The 18,957-nt window shown below is 42.5% G+C and overlaps 3 protein-coding genes across 3 annotated transcripts; 1 reads left to right on the forward strand and 2 right to left on the reverse strand.

The window, feature by feature from the left end:
* Nucleotides 1-1,746: 1,746 nt before the first annotated feature.
* Nucleotides 1,747-2,753, forward strand: EAE97_008878 (uncharacterized protein; the record flags this gene model as incomplete). The annotated part of the gene is made up of 5 exons (XM_038879393.1): nucleotides 1,747-1,837; nucleotides 1,974-2,027; nucleotides 2,117-2,275; nucleotides 2,405-2,505; nucleotides 2,577-2,753. 5 exons carry the CDS (start codon nucleotides 1,747-1,749, stop codon nucleotides 2,751-2,753), a joined length of 582 nt encoding a protein of 193 aa, XP_038729904.1.
* A 799-nt stretch (nucleotides 2,754-3,552) lies between these two features.
* On the reverse strand, nucleotides 3,553-6,804 carry EAE97_008879 (uncharacterized protein; the record flags this gene model as incomplete). Its single annotated transcript, XM_038879394.1, has 3 exons — nucleotides 3,553-4,066; nucleotides 4,122-6,328; nucleotides 6,394-6,804. The coding sequence occupies 3 exons, from the start codon at nucleotides 6,802-6,804 to the stop codon at nucleotides 3,553-3,555; spliced, it is 3,132 nt and encodes a 1,043-aa protein (XP_038729905.1).
* Nucleotides 6,805-15,978: 9,174 nt separating this feature from the next.
* Nucleotides 15,979-18,211, reverse strand: EAE97_008880 (uncharacterized protein). The gene is made up of 3 exons (XM_038879395.1): nucleotides 17,797-18,211; nucleotides 16,990-17,724; nucleotides 15,979-16,931 (listed from the first exon to the last, which is right to left on the reverse strand). Exons 1-3 carry the CDS (start codon nucleotides 18,001-18,003, stop codon nucleotides 16,410-16,412), a joined length of 1,464 nt encoding a protein of 487 aa, XP_038729906.1. The 5' UTR covers nucleotides 18,004-18,211; the 3' UTR covers nucleotides 15,979-16,409.
* Between the last annotated feature and the right edge of the window lie 746 nt (nucleotides 18,212-18,957).

Below are 18,957 nucleotides of genomic sequence, written 5' to 3' on the forward strand. Positions count from 1 at the left end.
TGTGAAACCGGCTTGATCAGCGGTTTGTGTTGCCATGCGCTTAGATCAAGTATATTTAGTATGTTATTCGTACTTGATGAGCTACTAGTAGAACATGAGTGATGAAGGAAGGGGAGACGAGACTTCCCGATCTTTCAACCACTAGAATTTCGATTTCAGTATCGTGTAGGTACCAGGTAAGAACACAGGCAATCAAGAACCAAGAAGCGTGAACTTAAAGTCTAAAATTAGGTACTTTCAAGTGGATGAACTGAGATGGTGGACGACCTTCTGTGCGGCAAAATTCTTCAGCGAAATTCTGTGTGGGTATAGATCAAAAGCCTAAGGTTAATGTCTCTTGATTTGAGCACAATCAGTCGAACATTGATCAGATAATGGGCGATTTGAAGTGGTATAGGTGAGTGCATGCACCCGCACTTCTATATGATGTTTTCGTTTTGCAGCTATGTAACTAGAGCAGCATTCTATGTATAAATAGACAGAGCTTTTCTCGAATGAACCAGGACATAAACTTCATTTAAGAGTCCGAAAATTTTCATAATCATCTATTTTCTTGAATGACGAACGTGCGGTCAGCGATCTGCCATTTCTACCTAGCAAAGATCCTATGAGAGTGTTCCTCTTTAGTCCACTTGTATCTGAGTGTGTAGACTATGCTCTATATTTGACATACTGGGTACGCATAATATTAGGTACGTACGACAACAAGAGGAAATATCGCTAAGGGGAGGTGACAAAAATACGAAAAGATAATTTCACTAAAAACCGGACATGTCTCATATCGTACAATTGATTCCGAATATATTGCTCTTCAAGACTCCGATCATCTAGCCAGAAAAAAAAGGGAGAAAACAATTTGCTGCATTTGATGAGGAGGAAAACAACTATTTTCTCTACTCATCATCCTAAGAAAAAGAATTGAATTAAAAGGAAGGTTGAGAGATTTTGTCAGATCTTGTGACGAGAGTGCCTTCGAACTATTCAACTATTGATACTGTGGACACTGAACTATGGTCACTTTGGAGAACCTATCAAAAGACAACCTCTCAGGCTTCTCCTATAGAGCAAGACGTGGTCTATCAAGATCGTTGATGATGTAGAATGTCAGAAATTCTGAAAAGGATTGACTAACTCCATTGATGGACTTTAATGAGAACACTTACAACGCTCAAGGGCTTCTGGATGATGATGCAACTCCGGAGGATTATACCATCGGATGAAATAATGAATAAAGCGTTTTCTTCTGTGTAATGCAGAGACAAGTGCCAATGATAGCTTGGTTTCAATGTCTTGTGATGAATATAAATGAAAAACTTGATGAATTCACCTTACCGACATCTGGGTCCCTGAAGGCTACTTTTCAGTATTGGGAAGCAATTCCATATACCATCTGGAACTTCTTTAATCTGCAAAAAGAAAAGCACTGATTGAAGAGAATTGAAGAGGCAAAGTAATCTTCCATTAGAACAACGAACCGAAGTGATAACTGGTAAATTTTACACAGCAATTCACAATCTCATTCCTAACACCCAAAAAATCAATCCAAGCCGCACATCACCACCAATCCCCACCCTCCCATTTGATTACACCACGCACGTGATCATCAATACCTCTCATCTCATTTGTGTATTCACAGTCTAGCTTACTAATAACACCCACTAGCGGCTCATTCCAAGCAACATCACGAAATCTCCAAAAATACCTACAAATCGTACCACTACCGCATCTTCAATTGACACACCCGCCATGTTTCTCCAACGCTCAGCCATTGCTGCTGCTCGCAGAGCAGCCGTCTCTCCCGTCGTGAGACGCAGCTTCTCGTCTAGTATCATCAGAAGTATGTTTATCCTCGTTTGTTGTATCCCGAAAACTATTCGACCTCGGGTACGGAAGATCCTGGGTTTGAAGCTTGAGAAAAAGATAGACGGCTGGAGGATGGTTTGAGAGACGCATGGGCTAACTGTTATGCTTAGGAGAAGCCGCACCACCGGCCGGATCGAGCGACAGAAAGATCAAGAAGTTCGAAGGTGTGTTTATTCGCAAGGCCGGGGCGCGGGAAAATGGGGAAGGAAAGATGGGGACAGATGGACTGATATGTAATGCGCACCACGTGTAGAAATCAAGACCGAAGCCGACCTTCTCGGACCCGGTGCCGCGCCAGGAACCATCCCTACTGATCTCGACCAAGCGACTGGTCTCGAGCGTCTTGAGATCTTGGGAAAGATGCAGGGAGTTGATATTTTTGATATGAAGCCTTTGGATGCTTCCCGAAAAGGTACGCTTGCGTGGGTTTCTTAGGGTGAATGTCTGGCTTGGATTGTTGTGTATGATGTTTGGGAGTGAGATGAACGGAACGGATGGAATCAAGACAGAAGGAATTTGCTAATCGATGAGGAATGTATAGGCACGTTGGATAACCCAATCATTGTCAAGTCTTTCGGTGATGAGCAATATGCCGGCTGTACTGGATACCCAGTTGACTCGCACGTTACTATCTGGCTTACAGTACGTCTAACAAACTCTTCATTTCTCCTTTCTACATGCCATGCCACCTTCCAGTACTAACTCTTCCACAGATGTCCCGCGACCGTCCCGTCGAGCGTTGCCCAGAGTGCGGAAACGTTTTAAAAATGGAATATGTTGGTCCACAAGAAGATGCTCACGACCACCACCACGACCACCACGATGATGGACACCACAACTACGAAGAGCCAAAGACCTTTGCTGATTTCGTCAAACCGGAATACAGATAAAGGAAGAGGGAAGGTGTTTCTGATGCGTTGAAAATGTTAGACGAGGGTGGGAATGTAGAATAGTAGAGCGCGAAGTTGACATGTTCTCATAACCTTTCACTAGTCGTGCTCGATTTGATTACATGCAAGGTGCGCTTCCATGATCGATTTTCAATACCTAAAAGTTTCAATTTTGAACTGCCTACTTTTATTCTCATCTGATTATTTTGTTTGCTGTGGAATTGCTCCAATATTTCTATGTAAAGCACAAATTTTCCGTGTCATTTTGTCCCACGCCCATTCTTTTTCAAAGCGAACCAAAACCCACGAATTTCCAGCAAACTAGCTCCAAGCTCTCGCGTTTCCATCTCCATTTCGCAAGTCAACCCTTTTCTGAGCTCAAATTTATAATCCGGTTGATAAAAAAAAAAGATAAAAAAAACCCAATCGCTAATCTCCAAACATGCTTCATTTATGCTTGAGTCGTGAATCATCGTCGCCATGTGCGTGTGCATATAAACAGCTGAACAGCAGATGCAGAATTTTGCAAGTTGTGTAAGGGGTATTGTGAATGAACCCGTCGATTAATCAAGGGCAAAAAAAAAGCTCAACGATACTCAATGATAAGAAGCACACCAATCCATTCGCGCTGAAGTGAAATGGAAGAAGCCCCTATGCCACCAGTACATGCAATTTGTAATGGCGGCCGTTGAGGAATATATAGTAGAAGAATGTCTTCGTATTAGTTTGAGGCAATAAAGACATTCGAATTGAGGCCTCAAGATCAGAATGTCATTTGTCGATTGATTGTTGTATGTCCTTAATTAGATGGACTTTGCTTCCTTGAAGGAGGCCTCGAATCGCCACTTTTGTCGGTACTCCTATTTTCGTCAAATTTGTCGTTTCCTGTTTGCTTTTCCTCGTCTGATTTGGGGCCATCCGTGTCTGAACTGGAACTAGAGTTGGAGCTAGAACTGTCATCATTGATTCGGCTCTCCGGAGTACGAGCAAGAGCCCTTGTCGCTTCCACTTTAACGGCAAGATTTACATCACTGTGGTGATCTGTCTCATACTCGCTCGCTTCCGTATTGCCACCTTTGACCTTGCTAGAGTGACTAGGAGTCTGAATGGAAGCTGCTTCACTGAGAGCTCTGGCTCTAGCCACCATCTCGGATGCTTTCTCAGCTGCTCGTTCGGCCCTAATTTGCTTCTTCCACATCTGCGCATATCGACCTTTCTTGAGTAATAGCTCACTATGGGTTCCAGCTTCAGCAACTTGTCCAGCATGAAGGACCAATATTTGATCTGCATTAGTAATGGTGGACAATCGATGGCTATAGTTTAAAAAAAATTAGTGAAAAGCGAATGAAAATTAGTCGGAATTCTTACGCAATGACTAGCATAGTACGGCCTTCGGACAAGGTCTTCAATGCTTCTTGGATGTGTTGTTCAGTGTCAGAATCTAATGCGGCAGTAGCTTCATCAAGCATGATGATTCGAGGATTTTTGATAATGGTTCGTGCTATGGCTACTCGTTGCTTCTCACCACCACTGAGACGAAGACCTCGCTCACCAACCTTCGTATCGTAACCATCCGGAAATGCGAGTATCTTGTCGTGAATCGAAGCAGCTCGACAGGCATTGTAAATATCTTCATCCGTTGCGTCTTGGTTGGCATACCGAAGGTTATACATAAGAGTCTCATTGAAGAGAATTGTGTCCTGTGGTACAACACCAATGTGATGTCTTAGCGAGTCTATGGTGACATCTCTAATGTCGTGGCCATCTAGCTGGATACTACCATTCTGAGTATTGTAAAATCGAAAGAGTAGCCGGAAAACGGTGGATTTTCCTCCTCCGGACTCTCCAACAAATGCTGTAGTGGTGCCTGGTTTGCAGGTAAAACTCAAGTCCTCCAGTGCAGGCTTACGGGTATCATAAGAAAATTTAACATGATTGAAGTCGATTCGGCCCTCGCATGCTGGCAGTGGCTTCGCACTCGGCTCATCAATAACAGTCGGCTCTTCTTTGAATAGTTCAAGGAGACGTTCGCCACTGATCATAGCACTTTGGACCCCCCGGTAGAAAGAACCAAAGAAATTCAGAGGCTGTTGAAGTTGACCCATATATGTGATGAGAGTCACAAACTGTCCCACTTGACGTTTACCAGTTGTGACTTGGTATGCAGCGATAAAAGAAGTTACGAGAAGTCCAGCCATGAAGACCAGGTTTTGACTGATGTTAAGGATATTCAAAGAAATTGTCACTTTGAATTCCATCTTTTGAAATGCCGAAACCGCTTGTCGGTAACGATTAAATTCATAAGTTTCAGCGTTGAAGTATTTAACAGTCTCATAAGACGTTAGAGAGTCATTCTTGACAGCGTCTTCCTCGCGGCTGAGGTTCTGCATTTGTCGACGTTGATCCGATCGCCATCTTGCCATCCGAATGGTAAGATAAAGATAAGAAAAGGTGATGATGCTAACCACGAGAGCGTAGTATGCGTCAAAGGCATATGCGAAATAACCGATGGCAACTCCAAGATCGAATATCATTGGAAGAACCTGGAAGGTCACTTGCTCTAGGAAATTATTGATGGCGTTACCCTTACTAAGTGCTGACAGGACTTCACCAGTGCGCTTTCCGAGATGGAAATCCAAACTCAGACCATGAACATGCTCAAATGAGGCTGTGGTTAAGGCCTTGTATGAATACTGAGAAATTGGAATCCACAGAACCGATCTAGCAGCTCCTAGGATTCCAGAAGATCCTTGAAGAAACTTGAAAGCAATGAGAAGAGAAATGGACAGCCATGGCATTGTAACCTCTTGATCATCATCGCCAGTAAGCGCATCAGTGACCCTTCCGACTTGCAAAGGAACCGCGATGTTCACTATTCGCTGCATGACGACAAGAAGGAAGCAAACAACAACTACTATTTGCAAGCGAACGGATCTAGCTGGCCAGAGATATGGAAAGAAGAGTGAATATCCTTTCAAATACTCCCACCATGTTTTGGTTGTAGCTGTTGTAGGTTTGTAAAACGCAGGCACTTCGTCCACACGCTGCTGACCAATCGGTCTTCCTTGAATGTCAACGCCCTGTGCTGCAGAACCATTCGCAGTCGCATGTCCATTTAACGATAAGGAGTCGGAAGCAGACGCATTTGCAATTGAGCCATTTCCAGAGACATGGCCGTTTCCATTCGCTCGGCCATTGAAAAGAAGGGGACTGTTCTCATCAGGCTCACTGCTGCTCTGCCGACTTCTATTTTTGCCTTTAATTGAACGTTCCAAAGTGAAGATGCAATAAAAAGCCACACAGAAGAAAAGTAGAACTACCCGAATTGCATCGAGTACCAGCTCAACAATTTCCCATTGAGTTGCGTATTTGTGAAAGTCCGGATTGAAGTTGAAAAGCGAGTTGAGTTCCCGGTGAGCTGAGGTGTATAAAGATAGCGAAGCGGCAAGAAGTACAATCTCACCGACCAGCGCAACTAACCATGTAACCTGATGTGCAATCGAAGGTGAGGGTGTTGTGTCGACCAACGAAATGAGAAAGACACTGTAGAAAAAAAGAGAGGCGCAGACGTATATCTGCATGAAACAATGATCAGTATCTACTTCATCCCAAATGGCAAATCGAAAAAGTGAATGCTCACAGCAGTTGCTTCGCCACACCACCAACCATTCTCCCGTTTATCAAGAGCGTGTACGACGATGTTGATCGCATTGCCGAGAAATGTTACTAGAACACCAGCTGAAAGCCAAAGAAATAACAATTTCTGAATAGGAGTGAAATCCTGCAGCCTGAGCTTATCCTTATCTTGTTTTGTCCTCCTAGCAGACCGCGGTAAAGGTTTTCCCCCAGGACCTGTGAGCATCGGTCCAGTTTCATCGGAAGATTCCGCCGTTAGAATGCTGTGTGTGATGAATGATATAAGAAAGACGACTAGAAGAACCCATGGATAATTGAAGTGCGTGAGGTTCAATATTGTTGCTGTGGTATAAGTACCAGTTCCATTTGAATACATACTGGAGCTTAAGCTCGAGTATTCATCGACACCCGCCATTACAAGTTATATTATGTTTGAAAGACTTCCCCTTCCTTCCTTCCCTCATCAGTATAACGGATTTGAAAGCGATCGTGGACGGCTCATGACCCTTTTCGATTGGGGCGAGCTTAATTTTGGGGGGAAAGTTTGTATCTCGAGGGAGCGCGATGCCAAAGTAGCTGTGGCTGGCTGTGTGGCGATACCGAGGTATAAAACGATTGAAATTGGACTTGATACCTAAAAAGGAATTAGAAGAGGAATGATCAGCGAGAGGAGTTCGAGTCAAAGTAATTCATCTGCGATTTGCGGTGTAACCAACAAACGCAGTTGTCGAGGTTAGAAGGAAGATGGACGGGCTTCAACAAATAGTAGATGTGATTGTGGAGTTGTAAATAAGTGATGGTGGCGGAGATGATGGTGGGGAATCTTCACTCAAAAAAAATACTTTAAATAGTTTCGTGTACTAACTTAAATACTGAATACCTACTTTGTGCTTTGGACCATAAAGTGAGGATCAAAAGTAGGTGAAGAAGACGAGAAGATGAGAGAGGAGGAAGAGGAATGGGAATGGGAATGGGAAGAGAAAGGAGACGAGGAAGAGGAGGAAGAGGAGGAAGAGGAAGAGAAGATAGTTTCTGAGATGAATTGAGACGAAGAAGAGTGAATAGTCTGTTGGCAGTGGTAATAGAACTAGAAGTAGGACTAGATGTGAAACTTGAAGTAGAACTAGACGTAGAACCAGAAGTAGAAGTAGAAGAAGATTGACGAGATGAGATGAGATGAAGTATACAAGAGGTAGTGAAGTAGTGAATTATCAGTATATGACAACTTGTTGGAAGGTCAAGCAAGATATCAGGTACTAATATGCACAGAATAATTGATGTATGTAAGTATGTATGTTTGTAGTATGTATTGTAATTCTGTGGTTTTTCTGAATGTTGAAATTTATAATAAGAAAAGCACAAGAGACATGAAATTCCCAAAGTATGAGTGAGAGTAGGTAGGGAGGTAGGTAAGGAGGGAGGGAGGGAGGAAGGCAATTCTGATGGTGGTTGATGATACTTTGTATCGGGGAGGGGGCGGTGTTGTTGATCTAAATAGACAAAGTTCAAAGAAATATAAACATTTTTTTTATCTTACCTTTGGCTCTTGCAATGTGTAAAACCTTTATACTCTTTGTGAACTTCCTTCCACTCTGGGTAAAAAATCAACTTCTCAATGTACCCTTCTCAACAAGTTGTCAGTTGTCTGTCTGTCTGTCTGTCTGGCTGGCTGGCTGGCTGGCTGGCTGGCTGGCTGGCTGTCTTTCTCAATGCTTCTTGGCTGCCTTTTATATACCAGATCTTGAACTCAATCAAATCTTCCCTACTTTTTTTTGATCGATCCAATGATTGGGACCCGGATACCTGTCCTCGGGAGTATGATTGCCGACAATAGATGTGCCAGGTTCGATGCAAAGGTGTGGGTGCAGGTGTAAGTGTAGGTGTAGGTGTAGGTGTAGGTGTAAGTACGTAGGTAGGTAGACAGAGAGGTGTGAGTGATAAAAGGGTGTGCAGGGACTTGGATGGAGAGGCACATGCAGCATATAAAAATAAAATAAAGCCAAAGCCCAAGCCAAAGAAAGCCTTGAATATTCGGTATCCTATGTCAATCAACAACAAAGTTTCGACGAAAGAAAAATGAAAATTAAATAAAAGGGCGATTCAGTCCTTCGATTTGTCCCTGATCGATTTAAACTTTGTTTGGTATGTTCAATAATTGGGTGAGGGGAGAGGGAGGGGGTTGAAGGGGTTGAAATTTCTTTTATTGCAATGCAGTCAGTCCGTGAATGGAGTTGAGTCGGGTACTGATCTGATCTATTGTGAATATGATTGTTCTTGTGGGTATGATACTTGTTGTGCTAAGAATAAACCACGTAGGTAGGTAGGTTGGTACGTATAGTACGTAGGGTAGCTGTTTCGTAGGTGCGGTAAGAATGTTCGGAGTACAATACCAAATATAATCAATCTCCTTTAGACTTTCGAGTTCCGCTTCTTTTTGGCTTGTTTCTGTTTCTTCTCGTATTTTCATCTCTGTCGGTTGTTTCGTACTATGCTTCTAATGGTTGATGAATCATGAGAGCCTCCTCATTTCTTTGACCGCCAGCAGAGCACAGGCATGATATTCAATCAAGGCATAGTGTGCTTCGGATCCAAATCAATTAGAGCGTCGGTACCAGTATAATGTCCACCAATGGGGGTTAGGAGGTGCGGTGGGAATTGGCTTGATGAGGGTTCCTATGCGCTTTGGATATGCTCCATCAAATGTTCAAAGAGGAAAAGTTTCCTGAACGATGAAGGTTGGGTTGGGACTTGGAAGATTGAAAGTAAAGCTAGGAGACAGGCTAGAATTCGCTCCACATAGAGTTTAAGTCGTGATTTGAGTATTATACACTGCATAATTCGCCTACTTACCATTCCTCTCAAGGATGCAACCCGTACATCATCAATTGTGAAAGTATGCAATATATGTATCATGCACCGATATATGTGGTTGACGACTCGTGTAACAAATACGAATAGTCGAGATGTTCTTACTATTGCCCAAATGTATGGGCTGAAACTACTAGGTACTCGATATTTCGCGACTTCACAAGCGTTCTTGAACCCTGATGATAATAGAGATAGAAGGGGTTTAATTGTGGAAAGAAAAACAAGCAGCGATGGTCTATTAGGTTGGGCTTCAAACTTTCCTACTTCATGAGTATGGTATGGGGGCTAGCAGCTTCATTTTATAAGGGGGCCGACAACGTTACGGAAGCATTCACTAGTTACATAGGTACTTTGTACACCAACGCTATGATGAAGCAAAGTCTCGGTAAGTCTCGGTAAGTACTCTTGCCTCCCGTCTGTTTCGTTGTTTGGCTGTCTTACAGTGATACGAACTCCAAAAAACAATTCTAATCTATACAATGGAAGACTATCTGCAAAATGTAAGTTTTGTCTAACTTCCGTCTAATTGTGTCTGTCTACTGGGTTGCAACCTATAGGTGACATCTACAGTCTACCGTCTATTGCCCAAGGATATTCTCTTATCCTTACAAACTTCTCTACCGGTAATATCACATCAACCCCCAGTATGGATGAGGCCTAGACCTTTATGATCGAATGGCACCACAATTGGCACACAACCCGAAGCCACAGAGGTCTGAGCGTTCATCTACTTATCCTCAAGCTCCCAAATTTTTCTTACTCTGCAGGAAAACCCCACTTCATCCCTGACACTAGAATTTCCGCTAAAGTACTCGAGAATGAATCAGGATCGACTGCATGTCAGATACTAGGTTACTGACACGTGGTAGGACATGGCCTAGATGTATCCATGTACTGTTGAGAGTGGAGTAACTCTATATTGGTATCTACATGTTGCCGGTTTACTTAAAGTCTTCGGGAAGTAACGGTGTAATCTATAATCGATGTATAATATCTATCAGGCCCGGGTAGCTGTTATTATACGGACGACTACATGATTACTACTCTGCTATGCTACTGTAGAATACACCTTCAATGTCTATGCGATTCTTCAAGCCTACTTATCCAGCCGGGAAAACGAAGCCGTGAACAGCACGATAATTTATATCCAAACAAAATACTGTCGGATCCGAGTCATACATGTGAATATCTGCATCTTTCAGGCATTAAGCATCGGTATCGCACATGTGTATTACTGTCAAAGCACGGCACTGCACAGGGCAGTGATAATTCTGGTAGCGAATTTCGATCTGGCTTACGGCAACACCGTCTCCGAACATTGGCGTTCCATACCCCTCGTCGTCACTCGCCAAAGCACCAAATAGATGGAAAACATCTCCTTGTGTACTCTCGTACCTCTTCCATTGCCAATGTGTGAAGAGACTATGATTTCGATATGATGCATTACTGCCGTCGGGCAGATATCATACATATCACACATATTCGCGGAATTGGGCAGAGCTGCCGTGACACTCGGGCCGACCGCGCAGATGCGTAACAAGTTACAAATACATGTTCTAATCCATTAACTTACATCACATACAGTGCTTTAATAATATATGGATATATGGATACCCTCCAATAATGCGAGTGGAGGTGTGATTGTGATTGTCAACAAGCCTTCCGTGGACATAAAGTAATCAATAACGAACGGCATGCCACTTTACCTCAGGTTTGATCGAGATTGGCGGTGAGAGGGGCGTTTCGGAGGCTTGTGAAATGACCGAGTAGAGATGGTGTGAGTGGACTTCCCTCGTTAGGTTTCTTTTCCTTCTTTTAACTTCATGTACAATGTTATCATTTCGAGTGTGCTAGACGATATACCTTGAAAAGTATCTAAGCGGTGCTAGGGATACTTCGTCTAGCCGGAGGTAGATGTTCTCTTCGAGAAGGAAAAGAAGACTATTGTGGGGTACGGGAAAACATTATCGTTTCCCATTAGCCACAGTATGCCTGCTACCTCATATATATCGTCTATTTTATTTGCAACAACGAACAGGTGAACTAAATTTTTACTTTTCACGACTCACGAGTGCTAAAACTCCAAGTCCATTTATCTCGTAAGTATGAGGTAAAGAAAAGGGGAGGGGTTTCGAAACAAGGCGAGTGAGGATCAATCCTTTTCTAAAGCCATCTTTCGGTTGGCTCTACCTCGCAGATTTCTGGCCGGAGAAAGACAATATTCATTCGGCGATCAATGTGTGATCAATGTGTGATGATCGCACTTGATCAAGAGATCGGATCTGATCAATTGATCTTTCATCATTATACATGTTCCTCATCTTGTCGGATTTGCCGCTCACTCATATGCTAGCTGCTAGCCATCCTTTGCATTTCCGTCGCTATCACATTTTCAACACTGCTTCTAGACAGAAACCTATCCCATCTGAAGAATTGGCTTTTCTCTTCAAAATCATTATCCTAGTTATAAAGAATACCTTCAAAGGGAATAGTTCATTATCAGTTGATTCTAGGTCTTCGTAGGCCCATAATCCCTACCTCTACCATGGTCGAACTTGTCCTTCGAGTCTGACAGGTCGAAATATAGCAGGATATCTGCATCAAGCCTTCCATTCCGACGTATTCCTCGCTTGACTTGTACTCCCAATGGACCCCACTGCGAAGTTGTTGAAATAATTACAAGACTTGATTCGACGAGAGAGTGTGAAATCACTCAATGCATTACCAATTTTTCTTCAGGAACATTTTCTGCTGCATACAGATCCAAATGTTACCCTAAACTCCACATCTTTTCACAGCGCTCCGTGCTGACATCAGCGCATACATATTACGAAGCCCCCATCCTCCCCGCGAACCACAAGTTTTCGCGATCTGTCCCTGCATATATTACAGTCTCATTTAGCCTCAACTTTCAATTCTTGGTTCGCATCCGCATCCCTCATCATACATGAAAAGAGATGAGGAGAAGGTTACTTTGCTGCACGAAATATTATAATGACAGTTCGTATAAACCCAGAAATCGGGCATGGCAATACCCAGTTTGAGAAGCCGACCGAAACCCAAAGGCTCCCCATAATTCAAACAGGGCTCAACAATTGAGGAGAACACATTGTTAATGGCTTTTGATTTGCCAAGCTACCGACATATAGTTTGCGCGCCATGCACATAATCACACTGTTTATTTGCCCGAGAATCGGTACCACAATTTCAGGCCCCACGGTTCCCAGAGAAAGCATTGCAAGAAAGAGGCATCACACACGACATCTCGGCCAACCGTTGCAATCCTTCCAGCTACCCGGCGAATTGCCGATCCTCACACTTCTCTCGTACGACATCTGAATCACTCAGGTAGCACGAGTAAGGTTACGCCAGGAATTGCGAAACGACTTGCATGGTTATCTCGCAAAGCAACGCCAAAAACCGCTAGAACTCCCCCTTCAGTATCCCCATGTACTTTATCTTGTGGGACAGCCTCGAGACTTATCCATGTAAGCATGTCATCTCGACAGCAGCCACAATATCGTTTCATCTCCGTCAGAAGCCTGTCATATTCTCTTGTGTCCTCCACATTGAAGTTCGCTCATTCACACTATCCTCTCATATCAGCCATTGCTCGAGTCTTTTCACATGTCGCTGCAAAGTCTTCCTTCGCTTGCTGAGTGCAGAAAAATCATCTGATTGTACAAGTGCGATCAAATCCATAAAGCCTTTTCTTACATTTCTGATATCTTTACCGCCGTTTCAATGTTTTGCAAGTTTTGCGAATTTTCTATTCAACTGCAGCGTTCATCGTTTGGTGAAAGGTTGAGCCGCATAGCAATGCAGGAATCCATAGCATCGACAACTGGGTGTATGGAAAGTTTCCGAACACCTAGGTCATCCTAGTAAGGAGGACTGAGGAACACTTCATTGTAGTGGAATGAATGATCCTTTCCCGGCTCTTGTAACGAGTGTCTTGAAAGCTGACACTGTTCAGCCATGCTTCAATTTGTTCCTTTCATAGCGAAAGATGTAGTCTCAAAATCTATCATTAATGATCATCGGATATAGTAATATACGTAAACTACAAGATTCGATCTCAAGACACTTGAGATACAAGCTACCTATCAGATGATTAGCTGAGTATACTCAAAGTTTGCAAAGAAAGTCACTCTGGAATACCGAATCTTTGCACGTCTGACATCACCATAAATCACTATTATTCCATCATCAATTTTCTTCTATTCAAAGATACACACCCTCTCCCCTCCATCCGCTGAGATGTGAGTGATCTCCATTCTTTCAGGAGTTTAAAGCCGAACCCAGATGTTCCAATAGAGGCTTTTGAGTGAAAATGGAAAAGAACAAATTCTCATGAACCGTTGATTCTCATTCACATCTCTCATCTCATCATCTATTGCTTTCATTTCTCTACCACCTATCTCCTTCCTATATCCGATGCCGGATATGCATGAGGAAGAACATCGTAGCCATTCAACATGAATCTCTCACTGTCATTTTCCAGACTCAGATGCGGCAATGCAATATGGATGACATGATACATTTACCTCATGTAAGCTAGGAAGTAATCAAATATATCTGCATATCTACATACCTACATTCATAGTGATACTCACCACGATTGCAATAAGAACATGAAATCTATTTAGGAACACTCGATATTGACACGTAGATTACTCCAAGCATGAACACCTAACATTACACTCACAACTTCCATCACAATCTCTTGCCTATCTGCATATCTATCTCACCATCACCCAAATCGCAGTCTCCTGACCATTCTTCCAGGAAACTCAGTCGAAAAGAATTGGAATTTTACACGTTCTACGAGGCGAGTCTGTTTCGATTTCTCGTGAAAGCAGGTATCTTGATATCACATATCTATGTGCACTCTTTTCCTCTCTCCTCATCTCATTCATAATAACCATCATCCCGATTTTCCAATTCTCTAATCTCCCCCCATCCCAAACTCTCCTATTCTCCTTCATTCTCTATAAAACCACAGAACCAACACAGGTAACAACACTACAACAAACAAGCTTTCCATAAACCTTTCATCTACTCCCTTCTCCCTCTCCCTCTCCCTTCTCCCTCTAAACAATATCGGAACCTTACACCCACAACATCATATATGCAATGAAATGAATAAACAACTACACCATCATCATCACCATCATTATGACCATAACCACTATAAAGCCCACTACCTACACATCCTCCACACATCAAAAGAATGATACACAACCTGAACATACTACATCCTATTTTAAATATTAACCCAGACAAACACCAACTATCCACCATCCACCATCCACAATCTCACAACTACAAACTCTTCAAACTTCACATCCCTAATCTATATCATTCCCCTCAGCACAACTCCCATTTCTACCTCCACAAACTCTACTCTTCATCCACCAGCCACCATTCTCTAAAGAATCTATTCATTCTTTAAAAAACAAACAAGCTCCCTCCCTCCCTCCTTCCCTACCTTAAAGATCAACCCCGAACGAATCTCCCCCTTTTCCACTTCTCACTTCTCACTTACCACCTCACGTTCCTTCTATCATATATATATCACCCATCGGATTCGCCCATCTCAGATCCAACACTCTCACTCTCACTCTCACTCTCACTCTCACTCTCACTCTCACTCTCACTCTCACTCTCACTCTCACTCTCACTCTCACTCTCACTCTCACTCTCACTCTCACTCTCACTCTCACTCTCACTCTCACTCTCACTCTCACTCTCACTCTCACTCTCACTCTCACTTCCTATCTACCTTCCCACCCACATCCACATCCACATCCCCATCTCCCTTCCCATCCAAAGTTTAAAATTTTCACATAATCAAGATATCAAAATACAAAGACACCAAGATTCACACACAATAATTTTCTCCACTAGTGATACCCTCCTCTATATACCTATCTATACTTACACCCATACCCATACCCACACTTACACCCATACCCATACCCACACCTACACTCATACCTATACCTATACCCAAAAAACTAAAATAAAATAAAACTTTACATATTTATCTAGATAGTTTCCGATAAAATAGTAAAAAGTATATACTATAAACCACCCCTATCTTTAATCTCTTATTCCATCTCTCATTCATCTTCTAAATACATCATATATCATATATTGTATACTACATACACTACATACTATGCACTATATACACAACCCTAACTTTTCCTCCCCCCTCTCATCTCTAACTCCATTCTCATCTATATCCATCTATATCCCAATTCATCCATCCCATCCATCCCATCCATCCCATCCATCCCATCCCATCCCATCCCATCCCATCCCTTTCTATCTACTTCATTATATTCTATTTCATCCAGTCCCTCTACCTCCCTCTACCTCCCACCCAACTCCCCAACTACCCAACTACCTATACAAATAAAACAAACAAAGCAAATACATCCTCACTCCTTCATCACACATATATATCTACATACCTACATACCTACATCCCAATTCTTCAAATCCAAATCCAAATCCAAATCTCTCTCACACACTCTCTCTACAAATAAATCACCAACTACCTAGTATATAAAAAAATCACCACCAATCTCATTCAAAAAAGAACATCAGACCATATCACACTATCGTAACATACCTAATTAAAACTATATATATTTATCCCTTCCGTTCCATCACCACCAACAAGCACCCACCCACCTCTTCACCTTTAAGAATCCAAAACCCAAAAAGAAGATAGAAAAATAAAAAAATAAAAAAATACAAGAAGTTCTCCCAAAAAGCGATTGTATGCACGAAAATATCCCATACAGCGATAAGTCATTCAGTAGCTAATATATACATAAGCCCCTGCCACCGCCTATACTCATAAGCGACCATGTACCACCGTAGAGATTGGTTATGGATCCATTTGCGTGGTAGTTGAACGTTAGCATTTATCATGAGTATCGTATACTCATATCATATTTTTTCCTCCAAGTCTACAGCCCTGAGATGAGACTCCCATGGATGTTCGACTTTATCGATTCGACCATTTCCACCTATCCTCAGTTTCCTCCAGCTTGGCCCAATTTTTGGTTCCAGAACCCGTATTTCTCCTACTCTGGTCAAATCATATCCTCTTCCAACACCACCCTCCAATCCACCTCAAGAATCCAACCTAACATTTTCTTTCCTATTTGTAACTCCATCCGTCTTCAATTCCACCCCGGTACCCCTCCCATTAATAGAATTTCCATTCAGCTTAATCTTTGGTTGAGGGGTCTCTCCTAAGACCTTCTTAGCAGCCACGGCATCAAGCCCCTCTTTTGCCAATGCATCTAATCTCATTTCTTCTGCCAATTCATTCTCATCATTGTCCGATCTGTCATCTTCTACTATACTCATGAAAACGAATCTGTAGGCGATACGCAGAATATAAAAGAGCCAGAAAAGATTGAGAGCTTGTAAACTAGCGAGAAGAGCGGTGGAGATGACGTGTGAGAGATCACATTTATATTGTTCGGTTTCCCAGTTCAATTCATAGGGGCCGACAGTCTTGAATTCATTGAACTCCGAGTAGAGAATTCTGAGGTTGAGGTAATGTCGGAGGTAGACCCAAGCAGCAATGAAGAATGCGAAATAAGGTCCTACAAGAGGGTGATCTAAGTAATTGAGAGTTTTGGATGTCTAAGAAATTGTTAGTCCATCTTGTACGCTTTGGGACACAAGGGGTTTGTAAACATACCGCCAGGAAGAAATCACTGATATCATGAGTGACATAAACAGCCAAACCCATATATGTGAAATGAAAACGGTAGCTCAACCCAATAAGGAACAAAGACACAATGTGATGTCCAACCAATTCCCTATAATCCTTTCTAGGCTTCTCCAAACCCAAGCATAAAACTAGAGCCTGTTGCGCCCAGTATGCAGCCTGGAACAAGTAATAGAATTTAAATATTCCCTCGTGTGTCTTGTGCGGGAACCCCTCATACATGCCATGTGTATTGAAATACCAAACCGGGGTTCGACTCATGACGTATAAACCACAAGGACCGAGGAACCCAAAATAGATCGCAGTGTACATTTGTTCCATGAATCTTGATTGTTTAGCCCTACTCTTCAATCCACTCTTGCGAGCCAACGGTCTTAGGAATTTCTGCATGATGAATTCGCGAGTGAAGGATAAAACGACAATGTAGAAAGAAACCAAAGCGAAATCCCACGGTCCTTTGCCATATTGAACTGGTGCTCCTGGGTCCGACCCTTCCTCTCGAGGAAGTTCGTAAGCTGGGAAAATGAAGTAGTGTAGGGGATTGGATTTCGAAGGATTGATGGCGTATAAAGAGAGGACAGCTGCGATAATAGCTAGAGGTGTCACCCAAGTATGCTTCAATGCATATCTTTTATATTGTTGCAATAGTGTCTTTGCTTTCCGCCTTTTCGAGTATGGTTTCTTTCGATCTCTATCTGCCTGTGCCTAAATACCAATACATCCGTCAGTGTCTGCAATCATCCGTAGAAGAGAAAACAGAGAATAGAAGGTACTGACCTTAATTGTCCCGGGCGAGGGTGGTCTAACATCGACTGTAGCAAAAGCCGGCGCACCAGTATCTCCAGCTCTAATTTCACCACCTAATCCACTAGAACGTCGTCTTATTCTCGGCGTTTCAATACTGCTCGGCGCATTGAGCGGTGTCAATTTGTCCTGCTTCGCTGACGATACCAGCTGCGGGAAAGATTCCGTCGTAGAAGGCATATTTGGGAACACGATGAACACAGTCCAAGTAATCTTTATGAATCAATGAACTTTCCTCTCCTTGTAAACCTATCTGATTTATAACGTCCCGAATACCAGAAAAAAGTGGTCAATTACAAAAGAAGTATATGCAATGGTTTGGAAAGAAATGTAGAAACCTCAATGAATCGAGTATCGAATTTGGGGGACACTCCAACTTTTTTATGAGCATCCCGAACAGCCAGCTACTCGGTACGTACCATACAACATGCTCACTTAAAAATTCGTCTAGGATCCATCCTCGGACATCCATCTCCACCATCCGACCATCACTTGGGGCATTCCCCCTGTTCCCGTTCATCAAAGGATAATTCAAATTCAAATTCAACAGAACAATGCAACTTTACAGATTTTACATCATCAATGCCATAATGGCCTTCAGATTCGGTCATGACGAAATCGCAAACGGGACTGCGAATCTTGATCTTGCATGCATATGCTTGAAATCGCCATCCAGAAGGGTACTAGGTCCTCTAATTAAAGAATGCTACTGCTTATGAGCTGGATATCCTCATGAAAGGAGCATCCACTTCGGTTTCCAAAATGCTACTCATTGGTCTAGTCGTGGTTTTTGGCTCGTAGTTTCTTGCCCTGTAGCTTTGAGCTCGTAGTTTTTGGAATCGTAGTTTTTGGCCTCGTAGTCTTTAGACTCCTAATTTCCTATTCACGAATCACAAATATCAATTGAATTACGTAGATATTCTTGGCAAAGTTATTGATACCAAAATAAAAAGGGGCATTTTTGGGATCACATCAAATCAGTTTGCAAATTCTTCACTATGCTTGAAACAATACTCCATTATGAGATTCGTGGTCTCATGCTTTGATTACTACTATATGTAAAAATGTAATCGTAGTTCGTATACATTGTGCTGTGGTATCTATATCCATATCCTTTTCCCTCCTCCCATAATC

This window comes from Botrytis byssoidea (assembly GCF_014898295.1).
Source record: "Botrytis byssoidea strain MUCL 94 chromosome Unknown BBYS_019, whole genome shotgun sequence".
Classification (NCBI taxonomy): domain Eukaryota; kingdom Fungi; phylum Ascomycota; class Leotiomycetes; order Helotiales; family Sclerotiniaceae; genus Botrytis; species Botrytis byssoidea.

Bases quoted from the DNA above. Each gene is read 5' to 3' on its own strand.
- EAE97_008880 (XM_038879395.1), bottom strand. From the start codon at position 18,003: ATGCCTTCTACGACGGAATCTTTCCCGCAGCTGGTATCGTCAGCGAAG. The intron at 17,725-17,796 runs GTCAGTACCTTC...ATTGGTATTTAG, and splicing joins CCTCGCCCGGGACAATTAAG to GCACAGGCAGATAGAGATCG. The intron at 16,932-16,989 runs GTATGTTTACAA...ACAATTTCTTAG, and splicing joins TCAGTGATTTCTTCCTGGCG to ACATCCAAAACTCTCAATTA.